Here is a 27,489-nt window from a genome sequence, read left to right as displayed (position 1 = left end):
TGTATATTATATAATATCTTATAATATTATATAAGATCTTTTATGGCAGTAGAGAAGCTCTTGAATCTGGGAACAGAGGATTTGGGATATTCCTGAATTAGGTTTTATTAATTCATTCAAGTTTATTAGTTTGGTAATTATTTATACTTTTTATAAACTATATAACAAATTTATTGATTAAAACTTATTAAAGAATAGAAATTATATGTACATCCAGTAGCCTTCCTTTTTTTAAAAGAGAGAGAGAGAGAGAATTTTAATATTTAATTTTTTAGTTATTGGCAGACACAACATCTTTGTTTGTATGTGATGCTGAGGATCGAACCCGGGCCGCATGCATGCCAGGCGAGCGCGCTACTGCTGAGCCACATCTCCAGCCCCAGTAGCCTTCCTTTTTGCATAGTTGTGCTTTTTTAGCAAGAAACTAGGTTTTGAGAGGACCCTTCTAATTCCTTTAACTGCATTAGCTGTGATCAACTGACTTTTCATCTTTCAGGTATAGGTTTTCTTTTTGGAGTTATGTGGACGTATATTTCTATTAACTTTATAAAATTTTACATAGTACTAAAGAAACACTAGCTCCAGTGTTGTGGAGCTGACAATTGGCATCGTGGAAAGAGTGAATTATTTATTCTAATTACAGATATTAGACTGTAAACAGGTTTAGGGTTTTGCTTTTACAACTTCCACCACCAACCCTTGATCCATTATTGTTTGACTGATGGCTTTTCAGAGTTGTAAGATTTGTTTTACCTCTACAGGTTTTTATGTGATAGTCAGAAGGAATTGGATGAGTTGCTAAACTGCCTTCATCCTCAGGGAATAAGAGAAAGTCAACTTAAAGAGAGACTAGAAAAGAGGTAAGGATTTTCTCTTGCTTCTCACATCTTCTCTTCAATGGTAGATATACATATCTGAGGAATATTTTAGGTTTTGCTTATAAAGTAAAAATTTAAAAATTTCTGTAACCCTTGGATGTTCATATTTTTGGTGCATCATGCTTATCTGGAAAAATATACCTTTAAATCATATATAATACAGGCTACCAGGATTTCTTATTGAATAATGCTTGCCCTGTATCAAGCTGTTAGCCTTATTGTAATTAGGCACTCTTACAAACATAGTACCAGATGGGTTGGTTTTTTAAAGTGTTCCCTTCATTAAGCTGGTGCATTGGCACACCCCTCTAATCCCAGCAACTCTGAATGCTGAGGATTGCATTTTTGAGGCCGGCCTCAGCAGTTTAGCAAGGCTCTTAGCAGTTTAACAAAACCCTGTCCTAAAATAAAAAGGGGTAAGGTTGTAGCTCTGTGGCACAGCACCCCAAGTTCAATCCCCAGTACCAAAAAAAAAAGTGTTTTGTCAAGATTCACCATAGCCTTAAAGTGGAATGTAAATACCCATCATGTGGATAAACAAAATATGGTATTTCTGAATGATGGGATATTATTTAGCCACAAGAATGGAATGAAGTGTTGTTACAACATGGATGAACCTACAAAATGTAAGGTTTGAATGAAAGAAGCCAAATATAAAATACTAGGTATTTTATGGTTTCTTTTATATGAAACATCCAGAAGGGGCAACTACTTAGAAACAGAAAGCAAATTCCTCATTGCCAGAGAATAGGGGAGGGAATATTAGGACTGTTAACATGCATGAGTCTCTATTTAGGGTTTTGGAACTGCTTTAGAGCTTGGTAGTTGTGATGATTTTATAACATAAAATCCCATAAAACAATAACTTTTTTAAATGGTGAATTTTATTTTATATAAATTATATCTTTTTTTAAAAAAAAAAAAAAAGCTGGGCCTCATCGAATATACCCGTAATCCTAGGTATTTGAGAGGCTGAGGCAGGAGGATTACAGGTTTAAGGCCAGCCTGGGCATGCTAGTGATATCCATCTCACAATAAAAAGGACTGGGGTATAGTTCAGTGGTAGAGTTGTTGCCTAGTATTCATGAGGGAGGCCCTGGATTTCATACCTGATATGAGAAACAAAACAAAATTAAAATCTACAAAACCAGTCTTGTTTTCAAAATAGCATCCACTTCATTTAGAGTTTTTTTTGATGCTATTTCTGTTGTATCCACTCTTTATATCAAAGGCAGGATAAGGGTTTTTGGCTTAAGGCTACTTCTAATTTCTGACCACATATTTATTTTCATGGCTGAATCTGGAATTCGTTCAACCTATAAAAATACCATTTAGTACATACTCTATGGTATTGCCAGACTTTTTGGACTGGTGATAGGTATATCATATTAATTTTATTCCATTGCTTAATGTGTTCATTAATTAAAATTATGCTCAAAATCGTGTTTCTTAATACAAATGTATCTTGTCAGTTTAAGAAAGACAAAGTGTTAGTACCCAGAACCACAAAGAAATATAGATCTATGAGGTTCCTCCTCTTTGGTCAAAGTATTTTTATAGGCATATGAGTAGATTGAGAGGACCTGTTCTATTCATTAAATGCAAACAGATCAAAACTTCTTGTTCATGGTTAGAGACTATCAGGATTAAAGATGAAAGCTAGGTATGGTGAAAGCCAGCACTTGAGGAGGCTTAGACAGAAGCATCTAGAGTTCAGTGCCAGCCTGGGCAACATACTGAGACCATGTCTCAAGGTAAAAACTTTTTTTTCTTTTCTTTTTTTAACTGAATATTTTTAGAATTCCTTGGAGCTAGGGGCAGTGGCACACATTTAAAATCCCAGCAACTTGGGAGGCTGAGGCAGGGGGATTGCAAGTTCAAGGCCAGCCTCAGCAGTTTAGAGAGACCCTACCTCAAAATAAGAAGTATAAAAGGCTGGGGATAAATCCCAGCTGTAAAGTGATTGAACTTTGGGTGCTGTGCCACAGAGCTACAACCTTACCCCTTTTTATTTTGGGACAGGGTTTTGTTAAACTGCTAAGAGCTTTGTTTGCTTTGTTTTGAAATTCTGTTCTTTTCTTTATAGTACTGGATATTCGAGCCAGGAGTGCTTTATCACTGAGCTGCATCCCCAGCCCTTTGTATTTTTGATTTTCAGACAAGGCCTCACTAGGTTGCTAAGGCTGCCCTTGAATTTGAAATCCTCATGCCCCAGCCTCCTGAATCACTAGGATCATAGTCGTCTACCACTCCGCTGGCTTGTTTTGAACTCTAAAAAAAAATTTTTTTTTTTCAGTTGTAGATGGACACAATACCTTTATTTTATTTATTTTTATGTGGTGCTGAGGATCAAACCCAGTGCCTCATACGTGCTAGATGAGCACTCTACCACTGAGTCACAACCCCAGCTCCCTCTTTTAAACTTTTTTAAGGATACCAGGCAGTTTGGCATTTGTTTCCTATTTAAGTGACATCGTTTCTTATAATTGAATTGCACTTTTATTTCTGTATAATGTTCCATAAATCTATATAATATTAGTGAATTCACCCTAGTTTGTCCCTTCTTTTGGTGGTGATTATTTGAGTTGTTTCCTCTTGTGGGAGACCGGGGATAGGATAATGTTTCATGAGCCATTTGAGGTTCTAATTTGAAAACCAAAACATACATACTATTTATAAGAAAATATGTAAAGGGATGGGAATGTAAATAAAAGGGTGAGCAAAAGTATATGAGGGCAGCTAGAAGCATAAGAAGATAAGATTTTTATATTCATTGACTATAAAAATTAACCATGTACTTAGCCACAAAAGCTCAACAAATTTACAAACATTGACTTTAGGATATTTTCTCAGATTTCCGTAAAGTTAAAATGAATTCATTAATGGCCAAAATGATCTTAACTGCCACTGAGTTAAGTGTATTCCTAGATGACACTTGCATCAAAGGAGAAAATGAAAGGGAGGTTCTGTAGCATCTGGAAATCGTGAAGGGAGCGTGACATAGTGAAGGTACATCCAAGGAAAATAATATAAAAGTCTTTATTACTAAGAGAGGAACTTTGTGTTCAGCTCGGATGACATTAGCTTTAGTGTTTATTTTGTAGGAAGCCTACAGGAAAGTCTGTGGCCCCTGGGGTAGAGTGCCTGATAGGAATCTATTGCTGGGACCTGAAAGGGTTAACCTTCAGTGTGAGACTAAACCCTGCTGAAGTTTCCATGTAGTTTTGGTCGTACATTGACATTTCTTTGTGTTGTGATAAGTTTTAAGCAGACAATTTAAAATCATCCCAGTTTGGTGGCATTTTCTTGGAACAAACAATCAAGTGCAGGTTCTCCAGAGGAGCACAGCACCAGCCAGGCCTCCAGCAGTTCCCATAACTAACATTCCAGGAGAGTCCTGGGAGTCACAAAATGCACAAATCAGATGACATGAGTGAGAACTAGGAAAGGCATTGTTTACCAGACACCAGAATTAGCCAACACAGAATAAAATAATTGTTTTTAGATTGAAGCAAGAATTAAGAAAAATTTGAAAATTGTGTACCTAAAACATGAGACTGACTAAAAAACAATAAGGAGAAAATAAGTTTTGTAGAAATAGAACATGTCATTCAAGTAATTGAAATTTAAAGAATATCTTCAAATACTCTTTTTCTTTTTTTTTCCAAATACTTTTTATTTCCCCTTTCCTTTACCCCAATTCTTATAGGTACCAGGACATCATTCACTCTATTCATCTAGCTCGTAAACCAAATTTGGGTCTAAAATCCTGTGATGGCAACCAGGAGCTTTTAAACTTTCTCCGGAGTGATCTCATTGAAGTTGCAACAAGGTTACAAAAGGGAGGACTTGGATATGTGGAGGAAACATCAGAATTCGAAGCCCGGGTAAAGAGTTTGAAAAAAAAACACTTTGAAAGCTGTTACCTAGAAAAATACAGTTTGAAATTGTTTCTTGATACTGTAATTGACTTGCCAAGATAACCCTAGAAATCATGTTTGGGTTTGTCCTGAGTGTTATGTATACAACCAAAAATTGTTTAAGTACATTATTTTTCCCTTTGTTATCTTTTGCTGATTTCCAGAAAAAAATCTAGTAGTCTCCTCAGAACCAAAAGAGCTTATCTATTTACCTGAATGAAAACCGGCTGTCAAGCCATGGTCATATAACATTTCTTTTTTTTGTATGTGTGGTACTGGGGATTAAATCCAGAGCCTTGGCAAGGACTCTATCAAATGAGCTATATCACCAGCCCATCATTTAACTTTTCTTTCCATTATGATACCTGTGCTTCAAATTGTGAAATCTGTCTGTGAATCCTACTTGGATCCATTCTGTATACTCTATCAGCTGAGTTAAGCTATGTTTAGTTGGGTGTCACTTATGCTAATTAAATGAAGTATATTTTAAGGCTCCTTCACAGTCCTGATGTGTGAAAGGATCCTTAAGAAGTATAAGTAAAGCTGTTTCAAGAGACCCCTTGTTCCATGTTACATAGGTCTATGTACCAAAGCTGAAGAGAAGACTGGCAAATACTATCAACTGTTATTGTAAGATGTGTTTTTCCGATTTTAAATCATAAAGTCCACATAATTCTAGATACTAATATTTGTGGATCTTTTCAAATTATAGTCAGTCTTCTAACCATGGGCTCCACATCTGCATAGTCAACCAACCACCGATCAAAAATGTTTGGGAAGGGGCTGGGTTTGAGGCTCAGCGGTAGAGCACTTGCCTAGCAAGTGCAAGGCCCTGGGTTCGATCCTCAGCATCACATACAAATAAATAAATAAATAAAATAAAGGTATTGTGTCCAACTACAACTAAAAAAAATATTTTAACAAAATGTTTGGGAAAATTTGTGACTGTACTGAACATGTGGAGATTTTTTTCCCCTTGTCTTAAATTCTAAGAGATATTTATGTAGCACTTACATTGTAATAGTTTTCATAAGTCATTTAGAGCTTAATACATGGAAGGCTGTACAAGCTATGCAAATACTGTACCCCTTTATATAAGGGACTTACACTTTCATGGGTATTAAGGAGTGTTTGTATTGGGAGATGCATCTGATAGTGTGGTGTGTGTATTTTTTTTTCCCCCTTCTTTTTCCTTTTTTGAGGTGGGGTCTCATGTTGACCAAGCTGGCCTTGAATTTGTGATTCTCCTACCTCAGCCTTATGACAAATTAGGACACCACACATGACCTCACCTGGCTTTTTGGCTTGTGTATTCTTACAGTTGTATAGTTTGGTGCATCTTTTTCATTTTCCCTAATTTGTAAATATCAATCCTTTTTTTTTTTCATGATCTGCATTTCTGTTTCTTTGTTACCAGAATTACATATACATATAACATATTACATATGTAGGTTTTTCCTTTTAACTAGTCTAGTGATGAATCCTTAGTACATTTTCTAGAAAAACAGATTTAAATATATTTGTGGTTCTGAATGAGACTTGAAGACTTGTTGAACCTAAGTGATTTTGTTATTTTCCAGTACTACATATTTATTTCATGTCAGATGGGTGATATGGTGAGGTTGTAACAAGAGAGAACAGTGTGAACATCCAGTCATAACCTGAAAAGTAGCTATACACATACTTTTAAAATTTTAACAAATGTTCAATAGTTGCCTACACTGCTCAATTCAGACCTCTTTCTTAGTGACATTGAGTTATATCTCTTTTTAGCTGCAAAATGGAATTTCTAAATTGGTATGCCTTCTGTAACAAGATAGTGTGCAGTGTGTAAGAGCATGATTTATTTTTGAAAAATTGTCATTTGATAGATAACTTTTGAATTATTATAAAGAGAAGACAATAACTTGTATATACACTAACTCAGAATATTTTCACTAAGCATCAAGTAGAACAGTTTAAAATCTTTTCACCAAAAATACCTTTATTGTTGAAAGACTGCCCAAAACTTAGTTTATTTAGGCTTTTAATCAAGAAACCTAAAGCTTCCAATTAGAACTTCTAACTAGCATGAGATGATCAGGTTAAACCCTTATAATATGAGTAAGAATAACTTTAAAGTTTTGACCTGGGCTGGGATTGTGGCTCAGTTGTATGGCGGTTGCCTAGCATGCATGAGGCACTGGGTTCGATCCCCAGAACCACGTAAAAATTAAAAATAAGGGTATTATGTCCATCTATAACTTAAATAAATTTTTAAAATTTTTTTTAATATTTAAAAAAAAAGTTTTGACCTATACATTCTAATCGAGGAAATCTGCTGGCCTCCATCAACAGAGCATACAAACAAAATGAGTAATGAGAAGCATATCCAAAGTGAGTACAAAGTATCCTATAAAATGCGAGTGCTTGTATTTTCAAGGGGAATCATGTCTAATTCCCAAAGAGTAGTAAGGGGCACAGAAACAGATAGGAGTTCATTAACCCACAAGGACAGTGAAAGAAATAGAGTCCTGTACCCTGGAATGAAATGCAGGCTTCATGGACCAGGTGGTATCCAGGCCAGACCAGGAACATGAATGAATATTGACGTCTGTGAGGAGGGATCTGCAGGGCTGGAGAGGAAAAACAAATCAAGACACCAAATCACCGACCTAATGACTATTCAGACAACAGTGGAGTGTTTGTACTGGGTGAAAGGATGTACTCATACAAGCTTTGCATAGAACAGAAAGACTTCAACAAGAGGGCGAAATAGCTTCCCCAGTGGAGGCCCCATGTGCTGTTTGTGGAGGTGAAGTAGCTCTGAGGATCAGTCTGCAGGTCACTCTCCATCCCAAGGCCCTAGTTCCCTGGAATCAAATCTATGAGCAAGAATCTTCCTTTGTGTAAACTGTCTCTTCTTCAAACAGTAAAACAAACACAAGCACATAAAACAAAACTCAAAAGAATAAGAATCAGACTGAACTTTGACCCCTTGTACTTCACTTGTGTCCTTTGTCATGTTAGTGAGACAAGGTTTGCTTTGTTACACTGATTCACTTTCTGCAAGGCATTTAGCAATCATGCTCCTATTATGTCTCCCCCTCAAAACAGTAAATACCATGCAAAACAAGCACCCAAATAAAAGGCAGCATCAGTTTAAGGATCTACTGTAATATTACTACACAATCCTAGCAGATTTTAACCCTTTTCTGGCCCTTTTACAAAATATGTGAACTCTGTAATACTCTGGAAACATTACAAACGTTGCTTTAGATTTCTTTTCTTGAAGAAATTAAGTCTTGAAACAGCAAATTTACATATTTGTTTACACTACCATGGATGGGTAATTATCACAAAAGGCCTTCGACCAAATTTTTTCTTCGCTGAAGAGTTTTGTAAGTTTTCTCCTCAGGTTGCAGTTTCCCCCTCAGATCTTAACAGATTAACAACTAGGGAAATACATATAAAGTCATATAGAAATTTAAAAAATTAAAACCAAGAAAGAATCTGTCATCAAACTAATAGTCTAAACTTCGTTACAACCTCCCCTCCTCAAAAAAAATCTTTTAAAAAACACTTCATTTACAAAGCTGTAGGTATTTTATTTTATAAAGTACTCAAGTAATTAACAGTTTATAAAAATTGGAGGAAATTTTTGGGTGGAAACAAAACAGTGACTCATTCTCCCTTAAATAGTTCTTCTAAAATGCCACATCCCCATAGGAACATTTGGCCAAACTGTCTGCAGGGCACTACCTTGTAGGCCAGACCCCTCTCAGGTCAGCTTCAGAGGCTCAGGCATGCTGGCAAATGCCAGCTCCAGGCAGGCCAAGGACCCCTGAGGGACTTTGGCCAGCATTTTGTGCTGCAGGCTAATGTCCTCCAGCACCTGCTATCAATGCCTCAGCTGTGTCAAGGGCTTCTGCACCAGCGCTCATTTCCGCTGCAGTTCACTCCTTAGTTCAGAGGTGTCCTCTTTGATAACTTGTGCTGGTTACTGGACAGATAGCTGCAGTCTTTTTTGTAGGAAAAAACATTCTGTCTTGGAATATGCAGAAACTTCTGGCTACACTAATATACACCGATTCAACTTTCTTCTTGATTGGTGCCATTGACTTAATCCCGACTCAAAATAATCCAAGCAAGCCTTGAGTGATGACTCCCAACTCCACCAAGTGCTGTTAGAAGTTCTCAGAGTTCCAGGAGCTGCCTGAAGAAACAGAGCCCAGCCCTGCAGTCCTAGTGGGGTTGCCCCCTCCCCCAGAATGGAATCTGGAATCTGAGAGCATGATTTTGATGATGTGATTTAACTCCAGTTTTCTCATCCATAAATTAGTTGTGAAGCTTAAATAACATCAAGCATATTACTTGACAATTAAGTAACTAAGCCAGAAAACCAGTAAATTTTGATTTTCCTCAGTTTGTCTTTGCATTAAGACTATAGTTTACACTTGGTAGGTGCTCAGTATTATCAGATGAATGAGTTCTGTAACTCTTGAAGTGAGTGAGATTTCAGCATTCTATGTATCCTATCACTGGGGAATGGAAGTAGTCAACTTTTAAATGTATACTCCATCTAGTGAACTAAGAAACACAGGTGGTAAATTATGTTATGTGGCCTTTGATATTTTAGTCTAGGTTGATTTGAATTTAAAGATGACTTTGTTTGTTTTTCTTGCAGCCTTTTTTCAATCTAGTTTTTAAATTATTTCTTGTAGGTCATTTCATTAGAAAAACTGAAGGATTTTGGTGAGTGTGTCATTGCCCTTCAGGCCAGTGTCATAAAGAAATTTCTCCAAGGCTTCATGGCTCCCAAGCAAAGGAGAAGAAAACTCCAAAGTGAAGATTCAGTAAAAACTGAAGAAGTGGATGAAGAGAAAAAAATGGCAGAGGAAGCAAAGGTATTTAGTTATTAAAGAACATAGGGGTTTTGTTGTTGTTGTTGTTAATATTTTTTAGTTGTAGATGGACACAATGCCTTTATGTTCTTTATTTTTATGTGGTGCTGAGGATTGAAGCCAGTGCCTCTCATATGCTAGGCAAGTGCTCTTCCACTGAGCCACAACCCCAGCCCAAAAATGTAGTTTTTGATTATGTGAGTGTGAATTTTTTGTTTGTTTTGGTTGTAAATGGATACAATACCCTTCATTTTATTCATTTATTTTTTATGTGGTGCTGAGAATCAAACCCAGTGCTTTGAATGTGCTAGGCAAGCACTCAACCATTGAGTCAGCACCCCAGCCCCTGTATTTTGGTTTTGAAATAGTCTTACCTTACAGTTTTTAGCTACTTGTGACCTTACCCTCTGATCCTGTATTCCTTTTTTAAAAATCACTTTTGCTAAATTTGTGGTTTTTAAAGCTTTTTACAGCTGTGAATAATGGTCAGAGTGTGTGTATCTTCTCCCCAGAAATGTGGTAAAAATATATATAATGTGGAATTCCCCATTTTTTATGCTGTGTTGTTAAGTGTATACCTATTGTTATGCAAACATCACCCACCATCCACCCCTAGAACTTCTCAGCATAATGTCTTCAAGTTCATTCATGTTGTATAGCACATGCCAGAATTTCCTTTGGGTTCTTTTGTTGTTGTTGTTTGTTTTAATTTGTTCAATTAGTTATACACAACAGTAGAATGCATTTTTGACACATTGTACACAAATGGAGCACGACTCTCATTTCTCTGGCTGTATGTGATTCAGAGTCACACCAGTAGTGTAATCATACACATATAGAGAGTAATAATATATGTATTATTACTTCTCATTCTATAGTCCCTCCCATCCCCACAACCCCATCCCTCCCCTCACTTCCCTCTGCACAATCCAAAGTTCTTTCATTCTTCCTTACCCTTTCTCCTGCTATGGATCAGAATCTGCTGATCAGAGAAAACATTCAGTCTTTGGTTTTTTTGGGGATAGGCTTTCACTTAGCATGATAAGAATTTCCTTTGTTTTTAACCAGTGTATGTTAATAGAAAACCACTTCTCTATCTAACAACACTTCTGACATGATGTGTGTGAGTTTTCTTCCACAGCAAACAATTCTCCAATTTTTTGTTGTTGTTCAGCTGAAGTTCACTTCTGACATTACTTGGGAGTTTGTATCAGGTTCCACAAGTTAATAAACTCAGTCCCATAAAACTGCTCTCTTCGATGCCCATCATGAGTCCCTGTGCTGGCCGAAAGAGGGTTTTCATGACCCCTGCCTCAGGTTCAGTAGTTTGCTAAAATGGCTGGAGGACTCAGGGAAACATTTTTTTCTTAGGACAGCTAGGTTACTATAAAGGCTACACCTCAGGGACAGCTGCATGGAAGAAGCATAGGGTTGGAAGGGCCTGGAGCTTTCACACCCTCTCTGAACAACCCCAGTTTCTCAGCACACCCATGTGTTCACTAACCCAGAAGCCCCTTCCTCACCCCTTACTGGAGTTGTATATAGGGCTAAAAGTTTCACGCCTCTAATTACTTTAGTCCTTTTGTGGCCAGACCCATCCTGAGTCTGTCTAGGGGCCTCTATAACTAAAGAAAATCAAGAAATTTCAAGGGTTTTAGGGTCATAGATGAATCCCAAATATTTCTTTTAATACTCCCCCCCCCCACACACACACACACAGTTTTATTTTCTAACTCAGCCGTTGATTGGTACTCCGGTTGCTCTCTGTCTTAATTATTGAGTATACTGCTGCTGTGAACAAAGACCTGCATGTATCTCTTCATATCTCTGCTTTTAATTCTTTTGAGATACACCAAGAAGTGGAGTTGTGGATGGAAGTGGAAGTGTTGGAGGCCTGCCATGTGCTTCCCACAGTGGCTGGACCAGCTTCCAGAAATTCTATCAGCAGTTCTCTGGGTTCTGGTTTCTGCATGTCCTTGCCAGCACTCATGTCCTGTTTTTTTGATAGTTTCCATCCTAAGGGATAGAAGGTGCTGTCTTATGGTTTTGGTTTGTAGTTCCTTAATGATTAATGATAGGACAATCTTTTCATGTGTTTATTCACCATTTGTTTTATCTTTGCAGAAATGTGTATTCAAGTCCTTTGCCCTTTTTTTTTCTTCTTCTTTTTTTTTTTTATAATCTTTAAGCTTTTATTTGTTTAATTTTATGTGGTGCTGAGGATCAAACCCAGGGCCTCACACATACTAGGCGAGCACTCTACCACTGAGCCATAACCCAAGCCCTCCTTTGCCCATTTTTAAATTGGGTTGTTTGGTTGAGTTGTAGGAATTCTTTGCGTGTGCTTGCTATTAATCTTTTATCTGATATGTGATTTGCAAATGTATTTTTTCATTCCCAGGGTTGTCTATTCTATTGATAGTGCTCTTTGATGCATATTTTAATGCATCTCATCTGTGTTTTTTCTTTTGTTGCCTCCACTTTGGGTATCACATCCAATAAATCATTGCCAAATTAAACGTCACAGACCTTTCCTCCCTCTGTTTTCTTTTTATTTATTTATTTTTTTGTGGTGCTGAGGATCGAACCCAGGGCCTTATGCATGTAAGGCAAGCACTCTACCAACTGAGCTATATCCCCAGCCCCGTCTCTGTTTTCTTCTAATTTTACAGTTAGGTCTTTGATTCATTTTGAATTAAGTTTTGTAAAGGATAAAGTAAGGATCCAACTTCAGGTGTTTGTTTGTTTGTTTGTTTGTTTGTTTTTGTTGTTGTTATATAGGTATCCATCCAATTTGTTGGCTTTTTAAAAGTTTTGAACATAACATGCTCATTGTAAATAAATCAAATTTTATTAGATTTTCACAGAATGGAATCTTTCTATCCAAACATTCAGTACTTTGCACTCATCAACATATTCTGGGCAATTATTTGTCCCTTCTCTGTTGGTCTGTAGTGATCTCCCTGGTGAGTTTTTTATTTTCTTCTGTTTTTTTGTGGTGCCGGGGATCAAACTCAGGGCCTTGTACATGCTAGGCAAGCACTCTACCACTGAACTACATCCCAGCCCCATGTTGTTCATTTCTGCTAATGAGTATGAAGTAGTCTCCCATTTCCCTTTATGAGGATATCTAGCAGTTCCATTTTTGTCTGTTTTGTACATTAGATTTCTGCTTAAAATACCTTGTGAAGAAAAGAATTTGAAAGACAAGTCCTGGCTTATCTAGTGCAGAATACTGATCCCTAATTGTAGATTTTTCTGGTTCCCTTTCCCTTTCCTTCTTTCCTGGATGTTCCCATGCCAGAAGTCCCATTTTCCCCTGCTATCTCTTTTCCTATAACATTTTCTTCTCCCTGAGAACTAACTAACAGATATAGAATTCCCATTAATCTCTTTTTGAGTACTAAAGCCCATGGTGAAATAACCTTCTTAGATTGTCATTTGAGACTAGATCTTAGCTTAGAAGGGAGAAAGTGAGCCCTCTGCAGGTCCAGACCCAGTGTAGGAATAGAAAGTTGGTAGGGCCTCTTGGAAAGTCAGTCACATCCACAGAGTGTCTCAGCGACCTTCTGCATTAACATGACCTTAGGCCTTGTAGTTTTCCACCAAGGTCAGCTTTTTCCACTGTCCTTTGCTTTAAAAAAAGTTTCCACTTAGCTAAGGCCAGGGTTTTTTCAGCTGGCACTAGGCCGTCACATGAGTTTATGTCAGTCTCTAATCTGGGCCCCAGTTTCCTTATTTATGAAAGTAGATTGTCTCTCAAATCCCTTAATTAAACGGGAAAGATAATGTATATTTTGATAAAATTCTGGGTTTTTGTTGTTGTTGTTCTCTTTTTACTTTCGTTGCATTGCCCTGACAACCTGATTGTTTTTTCATTTTGTTTTAATTTTTTAAATTTACATTTGCTCATTATTTTAATTATGCAGCTTTGTGGGGTATAGTTATAATTCATTATATGTGTGCAGCATGTAATGATTGAATCAGAGTAGTTAGCATTTCTGTCTCCTTTAATTTTTTTCTAAAAAGTTATTGATTAGCATGATAATTGTACAAATTTATGGGGTACCGTGTGATATTTCAAATAATATGGAACATTTTATGAGTGTTCATATCATTCTTATGTAGGTGCCCTGTAAATATTCTCTGTATGGTTCTACTTTTGGTGTATGTGCTACTGTAACTAGCACTGTTTTTCTATTTTGAATGGTCTTTTGTGGAAGACTGACGTGAAGTCTTGTTATATCCTTGCCAAGATAGGACAATTGCCTGTTTAACACTAGTTAAACAAAGGCACTAATGGTGACTTAGATGTAAACTCCATTTTCCTTGATTCTGTTGCAGCTACTTCTGACCGGGGATTTACTATATTTAAACATTATATGCTAGAGAATTTGATTTTTCTTTCCACTAGGATATTGTATCTAGGCCTGGTGCCGTTGGTGTACTCCTATAATCCCAGAAGCTTGGGAGGCTGAGGCAGGGGGGGATGCCAAGTTTAGAGCCAGCCTCAGCAACTTAGCAAGGCCCTAAGCATCTTAGCAAGACCATTAAAAATAAAAGGGGCTGGAGATGTTGCCCCTGTTCTCAATCTCCTTGGTACCAAAAGAAGAAGAAAAAGAATGTGTGCAGGCTCCCGCAGCACTTTAAGGTGGAGGGTTTTATAGGATGCCACCAGTATTAAGTATGGAAATGTTTTCATCTGGCCAGTGCTTATCTGTTTAAAAGCATTACTTTGAATGTAATGGATTTTTTGTTTTGCTTCTGTCTTTTGATGCACTAGGCTGGAATTGTGTGTAATTAGAGACTAGAATGTTTCCTCGAAACTTGAATATCTAATGTTTTTTCCCTCAAAATTAGAGACTGGTTGGTCTCTGCTTTAATGAGTAACTCTGGAGACATCAGGAGATGCTCCTAACGTGTTAAGCATTAGATCAGAAATCTGCAGACCTGGCCCTAGATTTCTGTGAAGCCTTGGGCAAGCTTTCTTCCCATGTAAAGTAACTAGTGACAAGTGAATGTTATGCCACTGTTTGTAGCAGAAGCATTCTGAATTAACCAGAACATTGGAAACAACCCAAATGTTCATCAGCTGATAAATGAATAAATAAAATATCTCATATCTGAACAAGAGTATTATTCAGCAACTAAATTGAATATTAATGAACCCAGAAATACAGTGAAAATCGCCAGTTACAAAAAGCTACCTAATTACATGATATATTTTAAGTCTGTTTTTAAAAAGGTTAAATATGTTTATTGTTGTCAAGACCTCTTTGGATATCTAAAATAATTGTAAAGAGGCCAGATGAGCTGTAGATGCCTGGTTTCATAATTGATGGAAATAACTGGGGAGTGAAAAGCAGTGCTGGGCAGAGTGGGACTGTATTCTCAGTGCCCTGCCTGTGACTACCCACTAGAGGACAGCCACACCCATTTGTGGTTGAGTCCCTACCGCCTGGCAGTAGTGCTGTGTGAGAATTGACCTGCTGGGCAGCACAGTGAGCCTATAGTTCCAGCTCCTGGGGAAGCTGAGACGGGATTCTAGACCAGCTTGGAGGAGACTGTTCTTCTGATGAGGAACCTGCAGTACTGTGTGTCAGATCTCTACTCTAGAGAGAATGTGTGTGTAGGGCAGAGGGGGGACTGCAAGGCAGCTCTGATTGGTGAACTCAGATTTACCAAGGAGCTCTGAGGAAGGAAGGAAAGAAGGAGGGAGGAAATTATGCTTCTTTTTCAAAGCAAATGCTGAAACATCTGCAGAAGTTGGAGCAGAAGGAATGAGTCACTCTCCACTAGAACTTTAGTAGCCACTGTTTAAATATAGATTGGTTTGTGTGTGTCTTTACACATAAGGATTTCTGTGATTCTGTATTTGTGTTTCTGTAGGAAAGAGAAAGGACAGCTCTTGTTTCCTTCCTCCAGCCTCTCACCACAGTCAAGCTAGCTCAACTTTCACTGTCCTCTTAGAAGCTGTTTTGTTTTTGTTTTTTGTTTTTTTGAAGTAAAAATCAGGGCCTTCTGCACTGAACCTCAGAGCTACACCTCCAGTCCCTGTTCCTTACTTTTAAATGCTACTAAGTCTGAGGGGATAACACTGGAAGAGAGTGTCCCTGCCATTCCCCCTGCCTCCCTTTAATCTGAATGCAACCTTTGGCAAGTTTCCCCCACCCCCCGCCCTTTAGAGGCTTCTTTTCTATGAGATAAATGGGTAGATTGATGAAGCTCTACGAGACAAATGTCCTGAGAATTCTCTTGTTTCTTCACTCTTTCCTGGTCCCCTGTCAGTGTGTTTGAAGTCACTGTAGTAATAATTCCAGTCTGGTTTGCTCTTTTGTTTAGGTGGCATCTGCTCTGGAAAAATGGAAGACAGCAATCCGTGAAGCTCAGACCTTTTCCAGAATGCATGTTCTACTTGGGATGCTTGACGCTTGTATCAAGTGGGATATGTCAGCAGAAAATGCTAGGTGCAAAGTTTGTCGAAAGAAAGGTACATTTAGATCAAATTTGCTAATGTGGGTGTGCTAGGTACTAAGATCTCCATTCTCAAGCTGTCTTCTCTCCCCAAAAGAATTTTGTATACAAAGATTTTTAGTATGGTGGGGCAGATTTACTTTCTCCTGAAGGTCTGTCAGATGCTATTTTCTGAAATCACATGATGTTGGATCAGAGCAGGCCCTCTGTTCCTCAGTTTAGAGTATACTGTAAGAACAGTTGATCTCCAATCTTCAGATTTCCACAACTAGCAAAATTAGTTCATCTAAAAAAATTTTTTTAATATTTATTTTTTAGTTGGACACAATATCTTTATTTATTTATTTTTATGTGATGCTGAGGATCGAACCCAGGGCCTCACATGTGCTATGCGAGTGCTCTGCCGCTGAACCACAACCCCAGCCCCAGTTCATCTAAAATTTGAAATCCAGTTTTGTCTTGGAACTTTATTGTCTGGAAGAAAAGATGAGTGCTTCCAGCAGAGGGCACTCTTTATTCACTGTGAATGCCCAGAGTTGGCCCTTTTACCACTGTGTCCTACAGAGCAAAGCATTTAGGGATGTTCACTGTAGAGATCTTTCAGGTCACCTGTGTACAAAGGAGCTTCATGACTAAAAGTCATGTGATTGACTTCTTAGTAGCTAAAGTTATTTAATTTCTAAGAAGGAAAAATTCTATAAAATGTCATTCAATTGCTGTAAAACTGATTTAGAATGAAAGTCAGAGATGGGGAATTGACCATGCTGATTCATTGTATTTTCAGATGTCAGGAAACTAAATGACTTGGAGGACCTTACCAGACATGCATTGGAAAGCATTTGGGATCAGAGAAGAGTAGCAAAGTTTCTAGCCATCACTTGGTTTTTGCTGCCTCTTAGTAAATACTAATTGTCCTATCTGTAGGTAGATTTTTGGCTATAAGTTAGGAGATCTTATCCCTAAATCACCAATAGTCTGTTTTATGCTACATTTCTTTCCAGAAAATGATTGTGTTTTGAAAAAGAGGTAGCACTATACTAGAATGTTTGTTCTTTTGTGGTGTTAGCTGAGGGTCAGCACCTTGGCTTACCGCTCAGTGATTGCTGCTGTGCCGCCCACAGTGCTATACAAGTTTATCTCTTTGCAGGTGAGGATGACAAATTGATCTTGTGTGATGAGTGTAATAAAGCCTTCCACCTGTTTTGTCTGAGGCCGGCCCTCTATGAAGTACCAGATGGTGAATGGCAGTGCCCAGCTTGCCAGCCTGCTACTGCTAGGCGCAATTCCCGTGGCAGGTGAGAATTTTTCTTCTATAAATAAATGAATGGAGAAATAAATTTCAGTTATTCAAATTGAGTGATTCTAAAGAGCTTTAAGTTCATCTTTTAGTACAGAGCCTGTTCACTCATGGTACTTCAATAGGAGTCAAAGGGCTCTGATCTGATTCTGGTTTAGTGTTGGTGTTTGTAGTTTTCTCTACCAGCCACATTCTCTTGTCTCCTTGATCCTACTTTCTTCTCAAGTGACAGTGCATCTCCTCTGCCTGCTGCCCCCACATTGTGCACACCTCACTTCCTGATTACTTTTACAACCAGTTGCTGCTCAGTATCTTCAAACTCATGACCTTCCCTGCCTGCACCTCCTGTTTCCCACATTTTCCTCTCACAATTAGAACTTTGCTGTCGACTTAGACAGAAGCTTTCTCTTCCCATCCTGTGTATTTATTAATTTGCCAGATGTTAGTAGTCCAGCGTCCAGGTGTCTTATGAAAATGTCCAGGTTTCTTGTGAAAAAGTTGCCTGCTCTCCACTCTCTGTGCTCCCTTTGGTTGTTTGTCTCTCCTACACCTCTCACGTGTAGTCCTTTGGTGGATTTACAGCTCCTTTGTCTTAGCTCATATCTTTCCCTTTCTTACCTGTCGAACTATTATGGTGATACCAGAAAAGCAGGCAGTAAGGTGAAGATCTGTTGTCTTTACTGTTCTAAAACTTCCAATCTTTTCATTGCCTCTAGAATAAAGTCCAAACTCTCTTGCCTAAGTTCTAAGACTTATAGCAACAGCAGCTTAGGTTTTGGGTGCCTGGTGTGCCTGTTATAGGCTACTCATTGCTGTCTCTTGGACTTTTCTCTGTTCAGCACTCCCAACTGAGTAAGCTGCCTTTGGCCTAGCTACATTTGCACTGTATTTATTTTTTAGTTTAGGTGGACACAATATCTTTATTTGATTTTTATGTGGTGCTGAGAATCGTACCCAGTGCCTCATGCATGCTAGCCGAGCGTGCTACCACTTAAGCCACATCCCCAGCCCTTTGCACTGTATTTTTGAAAAGTTCTTCGTACATCCTTAGAGTTAATTGCTCCTCTTTGCTGGCTGAACTTTCCATCTCTAAAACAGTACTTTGATGCCTGCATCTGATCATATATAGGTTTCCCTCCCACAAGATCATCAGTGCCCTGCGATTTGAGGTGCTGTTTTTTTTTTTTTTTCTGCCCAAGTGTCAATACAGAAAACATAGGACCTTGTAAGGAAGAAAGACCTAATATTTACCAAATTAATACCATTGTTTTTTGCATGGAAAGTTGAGATTGTATAAAGGTAGCTTATAGGCACTGTAGCTTGGTCTCTTTTGCAAAGGGTAGAGCTGTCTGACCCTGTCTCCACCTTAACAGTATGCCTGAGTTGTTTCTCACCCCATTCCAGCCACGCTGGAGAGATGAGACATGCTTCTCTGAAATCATGGGGCTTGGAACCAGCTGCTCTGAGCTGGGATTACCATTGCTTTGAAGTTATGGTCATCTGCAAGCTGTCTCAGCTCCTGGAAGGGGGCCATCAAGGTGGAGTAACACCTGTCTGGACTGTTTGTCTTTTTAGTCCATCCCAGAGTGGGGACAGCTTTTAGGACCTGAAATGTTACTTTATATGGCTCTTTTTGTGAGACAAAAGTAATAGTGTTTTGCATTGTTTTGTGTGGGGAGGGGTAGGGTTGCATTTTGGTCTTGACTTCTGTTGCCATTGGTGTCCTATCCAAAACATTTGGGGCAGAGAAAAGGGAGGCATGCTGTTGAAGCCTCCTTTTGTTTTAATTTTGTGAAAAACTATCCTGATCTAGATTTAGGGTCTGTCCCCTTCTCACCAGATTAATCTATTCTGTGAAGAGAAAAAGGTTGCTGCGATCCCTGTGGGACATCAGCTGTTCTCAGGACCACTTTGGGCTAGAACTGTTCTCTGTCTTTTCCTCCTCACAGGAATTACACTGAGGAGTCTGACTCTGAGGACAGCGAAGATGATGAGAGTGACTCAGAGGAAGAAGAGGAAGAGGAGGAGGAGGAAGATTATGAGGTGGCTGGCTTGCGATGTAAGTGTTCACTTTGTCCACATCATTGACCTCACAGTCTCCCCAGCTGACCTGGAAAGGCCAGTAGTCGATTGTTGATGCCAGCATCTTGCCGTCTTCCCTTTCTCCTGTGACTGTGGCATAACTGAGCAGCCATATGTTTAAATGAGTTTTCAAGATGCTGTTGCTAATCACCTGCCTCGTTGGAGGTGAGTGGCTTGGTCGTGAGAACACCAGCCTACGGCGGCTCAGGTTCGCAGGCATGCTTATGACAGGGTTTCTGACTCTGAACCCCTCCACATAAGGGACAGTGGATGAGTAGGCCTCTGGTGCAGTGCCGCTTTCAGAGATGTACTTTTTTCTCTGGTAACAATGATCATTTCTTCCCTAAAACACACAGGTCTATAGTTTTGCTAATTTGCAAAGAGAAGACTGTTTTTTCATGGCTTAAGCAAAAGGATGTTAGAAAGGTTCAGATCTGTCCTCACAGATGGGGGCTAGTAGTCTCGTCTGAGACCACAGCTTAGATGAAGGAGATGGTACAGTTCCCATCTCACATCTCTTTATGGCAGCCCTGAGTGCTTATGCTTGGTGTGAGGAGAAGTCATGTTTGACCTTCACTTCCTGCACTAGTGCTGCCAAGATAGGAGGGCTCTAAGCTGGCACCTCTGCTCCAGTCTTCCCACCATTCTCCCCCACACTTGGCAGGTGTTCTTTTCAGGTGTCCTGAAGTGTGAGCAGGTATTCCAGGATTCTGCAGTGAGGGTGCCAGTCGTGGCTTGGATGCACATCTGTCTGGACAGATTCTGAATATAGCAGAGTACTGGTTCTGTTTATTTTCAAAATGGTGATAGCTTTCAACTTCCGCATTGTGGCTCAGAAAGGAATTGTCCCCTTTCTGGGGTTCTAGGGCCTCTACCTGCCAAAGGAATCTAGGGAGCATTTGGTACTTCAGAGCCTTTTTTTGTTTCACCTTTCAGGCCACCAAAGCTGTGGTTCCTTGGTGTGACTCTAGGGCCTAGCATTTAAGCCTCAGCTTCTTTCCCTTTCTTATTAGCCCAGTCTTAAGCTAGAGGCTGTGAAATAGCCCATGGGAGGGGACCAGTTACCATGGTCCAGAAATAGAAAAGAAAGCACTGGTGATTGGTTCTCTCAACACTTATTCTCTAAATCCATCTTTGCCCAAATGTCATCTCCCCATTCGCCAGAATATTAGCAAGGAAAAGTCATAGACAGTGGGTTTAATGGAGAAGCCCTGAGCTGATCCTCGTGGAACAGTGCTCCCAAGGGCATGCTGAGGAGTGTCGGTGTGCCTGACATCCAGCCCCTGCTGCCAACTGGAGATGCTCGCAGACTGGCTGCCTTCCTGCCTGTCCTCTCAGGGCAGGCCCTTGCAGTGCACTGTCTGGCTGTCAGAAATGCAAGAAGACAGGACTAGAGCAAGCCCTGAACTGGATTCAGAGAGGAAGGCTTGTGGCCCTTCACTGGTGTCTGCCTTTCTCTGAGAAAGTTGGATGGTGGGTGTAGGATAAGTCTGGGGATTATGAGACTGGAAGTTTCTTGATAAGGCTCTGTCTCGCATATAAGCACACACACACTTCGGCTGAGCTCAGGTCTTAGAAGACCAGGACTTTTCCTCCTGAGTCAGTTTGCAGTTGAATCCTTCAAGGCCTCATTCCCAGGAGCAACTGAGCAGGGTTGGGACAAAGACGTCTAAAAGGTCTTTGAGAATTGAAGAGGGGCATACATTTTTCATCTACTCTTGCTGCTACTTCTTAGCAACCTATTAGGAAGGGCAAGAGAAAAATAGCAAGAGCACTGGTAATAGAAGGAAGCCATTGCTCTGCCTGTATGAGTGGCTTTGTCCTCCCTGCCCTGCCCCCAATGGGCTCTTCCTCCTCTGTTGCTCTGAATTCTTTATTTTTTATTACAGTGAGACCTCGAAAGACCACCCGGGGTAAGCAGGGAATCATCCCCCCGGCAGCACGGCCAGGACGACCAAGTAAGAAGCCACATCCCACCAGGAGGCCACGGCCAAAGGTGTCCCCTGTGGATGATGCTGAGGTTGATGAGCTGGTAAGAGTTGTTTATTGTCCTCCCTCTAGTTTTCCTATTCTTATTTCCTCCCCCAGAATTAGGAATTCACCGGGCAGCAGGTGGAGCCTTGCTTCTCCTCCCTTCTCCTTCCTCCTGAGCCTGGGGGTCTGAGGAGGCAAGTGGGTGGGCCCATGAGTGGGCCTCTGGGCAGCCGGCCCTCCGGGAATGGAACAGCTCTGTCTTGCATTCCCCGGCCATAGCTTGCAAACATCGTCCTCTAAGTTAGTAAGCAGCCTGCAACTTGTTAAGGATTTTAAAATAGTACCCATGTGTCTCTGGTGGGCCCAGAGGGGCTGGATCTCCCTGTGGGAATGTCAGCAATGTTGGAGCCTCACTTACTGCTGGGTCTTTTGCCGACAGTTGTTAGGGGAGGGACATTACCCTCCCCTCTGCTCCTCAGCCAATGTAATTTTAGTAGTTTTGTTTTAGCTCTCATTTGAGCTTTGAAGAACAAAAAGAAGCTCTTGAAAATGTGCTTGTTTTGGCAGACCCCCATCTCAGGGTCAGGGCATAAAGCAAGCCATTCTGGAGATGAAAGGACATTAAAGACCCCCCTGTGTGCCCAGCTCTAACTCCTTCAGGGCAGTGGCTCCTACTGCTGTGTGTCCCCAGTGGTTTCACAGCCACCTGGAAGACGGATTCCACCTTCTGTCCGCAGCCACCTCCTCTCACAGTGTCCTCAGTGGAAAGGCCCTGCGAGGGAATTGAACATCTTATTTTCCTTCCTGGACACCCCACCTCCACAAAATTGGCTACTAGAGGTCCAATTCCTCCCCCCTCCCCCCCCCCCCCCCCGCCAGCTTTTTGCAGTTGCTTGTTTATACCCATCCTTGGTCTCACCATAATCCCGGGTCCATCTGCTGTCAGAGTGCTAGTGTCCTGTTGACAGTGGCCCTTTCCAGCCAACCTCTAACAGTCCTGCTGTTAATGCAGCAACTGCTGCCTGCCCTCTGCTGCTTTGATCACTGTCCACCAGGGAGCGGGCGAGTGGATAGATGAAGATGCCTGCCTCCCGGCCCAGAGTGTGGCCCGACTTGAATGTCGATTGTTTTTGATGTCTCTGCATCAAGAAAATGGTTGAGCTCTGTTTTTCTTTTCTTTCCTTTTCCTTCTCTCTTTTTTTTTTTTTTAAGCAGATGCACACATTGTCTGTCCTGCCTGCTGTTCTACTCTGGGCCTCTAATAGACATTCTTCTTTCTTTCTTTCTTTCTTTCTTTCTTTTTTTTTGGTTGTTCAAAACATTACAAACATTCTTCTTTCTTTTGGTGTTAGGTACTTCAGACCAAGCGCAGCTCCAGGAGGCAAAGCCTGGAGCTGCAGAAGTGTGAGGAGATCCTCCACAAGATTGTGAAGTACCGCTTCAGCTGGCCCTTCAGGTGAGCTCTGCTCCGGGGAGGTTGGCCACGCAGTTGGGCAGGCACTGGGAATAGGGGAAGAAAGCAGCTTGCTGAGCCCCCAGGGACCGCCCCATCCCTTTCCTTTCAGGACGTCTTAGTGTCAGGGGAACTAGCTTTTCCAAGTGGATAGTGACAGCTCTGACAAGGTGACCACATCTCTTCTGTGTCCTTCAGGCGTGGGCATTCTGGGCCTCCTTATTTGGCTCTCAGGCTTCTCTCAGTTGCAATCAGGGTTCCATTGGTTCTTTTCCACAGGGAGCCTGTGACCAGGGATGAGGCTGAGGACTACTATGAGGTGATCACCCACCCCATGGACCTTCAGACAATACAGAACAAGTGTTCCTGTGGGAACTATCGCTCCGTGCAGGAGTTCCTTACTGACATGAAGCAGGTGTTCACCAACGCTGAGCTGTACAACTGCCGAGGCAGCCACGTGCTCAGCTGCATGGTGAAGACGGAGCAATGCCTAGTGGCACTGCTGCATAAACACCTCCCTGGACACCCGTATGTCCGCAGGAAACGCAAGAAGTTTCCTGACCGGCTTGCTGACGATGAAGGGGACAGTGATCCAGAGCCTGTTGGACAGTCCAGGGCACGAAGGCAGAAGAAATAGAGAGGTGGGGCCCTGGTAAGGGAGCTGAGGTAGGGGGATAGTGGGGGACAGCTGGGGGGAGTGGGGAGGCAGGAGAGGAAGATGGAGAAGAACTTGGAAGGAAAAAATCATGGGAGTCCAGAAATATCTGTCACCCCAAGCTTGTGCTATTCTCCAACTCCCCTTTGGGCCTATTCAATCAAAGCTTTCGGGGAGCCTAATACCGAGTAGGTGATTTCTGCCAGAAGTTCTGGGTGCAGAAGAGGGTCTTAGCCCTGCTTTCCAAGCGTTTCCTGGAGGAGGCCCAGGTACTGTGTCTCCTGTGAGCCCAGTTCTTTTTCTCCCTCCCTCCCCTCTGAGGTCCCTCCCACCTTGGCAACAAAGCCAAGCCCCTCTGGTCTCCAGTGAGGGGTTACGGCATTACTTAGCAGGATCAAGAATAATCAGGCTAATTGGGGAGGTTGTGTTGTTTTTGTTTTGTTTTGTTTTGTTTAATCTATATTTATACACAGTCTTGTTTCTTTCAGCCGGTACTCTGTCTCTTCCTCCTCCTCCCTCTCAGGTGACGGTATGTCAGTGAGTGCCATACAGAATTCTGTTTTCACCAGCATCATGAGACAGTTGTGGTCTTTTGAGTTGATCTTAGCAGAGTAAAGGGACATTTTCTGGAGCCATTCCTGAACACCCTGCCCCTTCTTTGTGATAGCCTTCTCCCACTTCCCTGCCCCACCGCCTCAACAAAGCAAAGCAAAACAAAACAAAAAACGAAGGCACTTCACTTAGAGACTGAGTCCTGCTTATAATCATGCGTATAACCTTTATTTGATGGATCTGGCCAGAGGGGTGTTGGAGCCCAGCCCACCCACATACCAGACGAGCTCTTAGGGAGCAGAAGAGCAGGAAGAATTGAAATGTTTGATTTTTTTTTTAATTGACTTTTCTAGTTATTAAAAGTTGCTTGTTTCAGCAGTGATATTGTATAAAGAACATCTTGTAAAATATCTGTCATCTCGCTTTGGCACATGTACAGTACAGTTTATATGATGTGTCTGCTTTACGCCCCCATCGCCCTCACCCACCTGGTCTTCTGCAGAGGAGCTGGGTTGGAGACTGGTCCAGTGGCATCTTGGTGGCCTTCTGCCTACTGTGGCGCTGGCGGCACGCTCTGCCTCCTCCTCCATATCTGCCTCTTCCCATGCCCATTCTGGCTTCAGACTCAGAGCTCCTGCGAACTGCATATGGCAGTGGTCAGTGTCAGTCGGGGTGGAGGGCAGGAGCAGCTCAGAGAGCAGTTCCACAGCCAGTCTAGCCTAGTCGTTATATTTAGGCAAAAGTTTGTAGTCTTCTTTCCCTTTTATGACAGATTTTGATAAAAGTACAAGACAGGGTTTGATTTTTCTATTCTATCAACTTTGAATTTGGAACACGTGAGCACCTCAGCTCTTCTGTATCTATTTAAAGGAAAAGAAGCCCACCAAGGGGATTGCCACTCCTAGGACTGAGAGTAAGCCTCCTGACATGACACTCCCAGGTGTGGTCCCAGCTCTCCTTCTCCTCCCTGCCCAGGGGTTCTGGGACTCGTCTCAAGTGGCTGGTGGGTAGGGTTACCACCCTTCTCCAGGCTTGGGGTAAGCACTGACTTGACACCAGGACAAGCCCTGCCACCACCCCAGCCCCTGCTGCTTATTCTAGATCCAGTCTGTTCTTGTTATAGTGAGAATCCGTGTTCCCACTGCAGTGACACCTGAATTGTTGGTTGTTTTTTTAATTGTCTTTAAGGAGGAAGGGCCCCATTAAAGGGTGAACTTGTAATAAATTGGAATTTCAAATAAACATTATGTACTTGTGTTTATAAAGAAGAAACAATTCTGCAGCTCTTTCTTTGTGCTCTTGCCAAGGTGGCGGGGAGTCCAGTCCTGGGAGCTAATTTCTGGTTGGCCTGGCTGGCTCCCTGTGAGGCTTGGCGTGGCAGGCCAGAGCACCCCTTGCCTGGTCCCTGTGGCCCTGTCCGCCACAGTGCTTCACTTCCTGGAGACAGGCTGGGTGTACTTAGGCAGGCTGGACCTGATCTTGTCTCCATTCAGCTCCCTGAATTTCATCTGGAATTGGGGCAAAGTATTCTTAAGGCTTAACTGTGGGTCTTTGTTCCTTTAGTTTGGGGAGAAACTCCTATATTTTAAAACATTTTTCTTTTCTTTTTCTTTTTTTCCTTTTTTATTTATTTATTTTTTAGCTTTCGGCAGACCCAACATCTTTGTATATGGTGCTGAGGATCGAACCCGGGCCGCACGCAGGCCAGGCGAGCGCGCTACCGCTTGAGCCACATCCCCAGCCCAAAAACATTTTTCTTTTCAAGGGAAATAATTTCAGACATTCACAGAATGGGTGAAAAATATAATGAGTTCCCACGTGCTCGGCTTCAGGGGTTCCACCCGTGACCGCCCTGTTGGATTTCGCCCTCATGTGTGCTTGAGAGTCTGCAGTTGGTTTGAGCAGGCCGCTTTGGGGCAACACCTCTCTTGGGGAAGAGAGCTTTTGCTAAGCCACTGCTGCAGTGCTGCCTGCTGAGCAGTTGGACTGCCAGTTCTTGACCACCCAAACCAGGCAGAGCAAAAGGTCAGATGCCAACCTGGAAGAGGGTTTGAGGGAAGGCCGCAGCCCTGGGTACAGGTTCTGCCGCTGGCCTCACAGCCTTGTGGACATGGGCTTTCTGGGTCAGGGCCTGCACCAAGCACTCAGGGGTGCCCATCCCTTCTGGGGGAAGGTGGGCTTGGCCCCTAGCAGTTTGGATTCCATTCGCTTGTCCCTTCCAGCTGTGGAGGAGAAAGCTCTTCTCTACATGATGGGCAGCACTCAGGGCTCCCAGCCCGGTCAGTGAAGTTCTGTTCTGGGTAGTGGGTTCCTAGGCCCACCCATTCAGCACCTGTGGGACTGTCCTCCCTCCAGGTATGTACGGGACCCTGCTCAGCATCCCATCTCCTTCCTATCTGCCCCTTCCCCAGGCCAGTGATGTTGAGGGAAGCTACTTCACCTGCGATGACTAGTGCAAAGAAGAGCTTTGTTCCAGAGAACTCTACTCGAGATCACCCTCATCTTACAGCCCTGTCCTGGGATGAGGTCTCTGGGTTCCGCAGCAGCTCCTCAATGGGCCTTCTCCAGCTTGGTGGGGGCCAGGGTGTCTAGCAGAGTGTAGAGTGAGGGAGTCAGGAGGACAGAGTAACCCTGAACCCGTATCCTAACCTTGCCCTGGACCTTCAGGCCTCTTCACACTGTGGACTGTCCCAATCCAGGAGCTGCCTTGTGGGAGTGAACACAGCCCTGGGCCCCAAGATCCCTCAGAGGCTGAACTCGGGGCTGAGATTTAACCAAGGCCCTCACTATGCACAAGCTCCGACCCCCAGGTACCACTTGAGGTGTGTAAGGCTACATTCTAAAGATTGAGACCATGAAGGGGAAGAAAGGGACCAGAGCTAATGGTACAGGAGCCAGCAGGTATTGGTTTCTGGGGTGCTGCTGCCTAGTTCTGAAATGTTCTCTCTGAGTAGTTGTGGAGATCTATCCAGTTGCAGAAGGGTTATTTTTCTCCCTCACCTGCTTTACCCAGTTTATGTGGACTGGACCTCTCTGAGTTATACACCAGTGCACAGGGACCAGAGAAGTCTGGTCCTACCTCCCAACACAAGAGGGAGAACAGGCAGTTCCCCACACTGGACCAAATCAGATCCTTGGTGTAGGACTCTCAGAAGCTCTGGAGGCCCACTGGGTTAACTCCCAGCACGTCCTCAGGCCATGCGGCTGTGATTTTGAACCAGTGAAGCACCAACACTTGCCCAGGGGAAGGCTCTGTCCAAGGCTTAGAGCATCACTGCTTCCTTCTCCCCTCAGGGTCTTCAAAGGCTCATCCAGGGCTGA

At 42.0% G+C, this 27,489-nt stretch overlaps 1 protein-coding gene and 1 non-coding gene across 7 annotated transcripts in view; one reads left to right on the top strand and one right to left on the bottom strand.

The window, feature by feature from the left end:
* Baz1b (bromodomain adjacent to zinc finger domain 1B) overlaps positions 1–25,410 on the top strand; it is a 77,457-nt gene extending 52,047 nt beyond the window's left edge. For 4 of the 6 annotated variants that reach the window (XM_078023894.1, XM_078023890.1, XM_078023895.1 and 1 more), the window contains 10 exons: positions 762–860; positions 4,588–4,765; positions 9,502–9,684; positions 16,024–16,171; positions 17,303–17,450; positions 19,402–19,511; positions 21,424–21,566; positions 22,861–22,964; positions 23,241–23,613; positions 24,105–25,410. In XM_078023894.1, the coding sequence (XP_077880020.1) occupies positions 762–860; positions 4,588–4,765; positions 9,502–9,684; positions 16,024–16,171; positions 17,303–17,450; positions 19,402–19,511; positions 21,424–21,566; positions 22,861–22,964; positions 23,241–23,598 (1,471 nt within the window). In that variant the 3' untranslated portion in view covers positions 23,599–23,613; positions 24,105–25,410. Of the gene's footprint in view, positions 1–761; positions 861–4,587; positions 4,766–9,501; positions 9,685–16,023; positions 16,172–17,302; positions 17,451–19,401; positions 19,512–21,423; positions 21,567–22,860; positions 22,965–23,240; positions 23,628–24,104 lie in introns of all 6 variants that reach the window. The other 2 variants (XM_078023893.1, XM_078023891.1) reach the window with 2 other exon arrangements.
* On the bottom strand, positions 13,765–13,871 carry LOC120887792 (U6 spliceosomal RNA). The gene has a single exon (XR_005731115.1). It is a non-coding gene; the product is annotated as a U6 spliceosomal RNA (small nuclear RNA).
* Positions 25,411–27,489: the final 2,079 nt, after the last annotated feature.

This window comes from Ictidomys tridecemlineatus, chromosome 10 (assembly GCF_052094955.1).
Source record: "Ictidomys tridecemlineatus isolate mIctTri1 chromosome 10, mIctTri1.hap1, whole genome shotgun sequence".
NCBI lineage: Eukaryota > Metazoa > Chordata > Mammalia > Rodentia > Sciuridae > Ictidomys > Ictidomys tridecemlineatus.
This window is presented reverse-complemented; position numbering and strand designations above follow the sequence as displayed.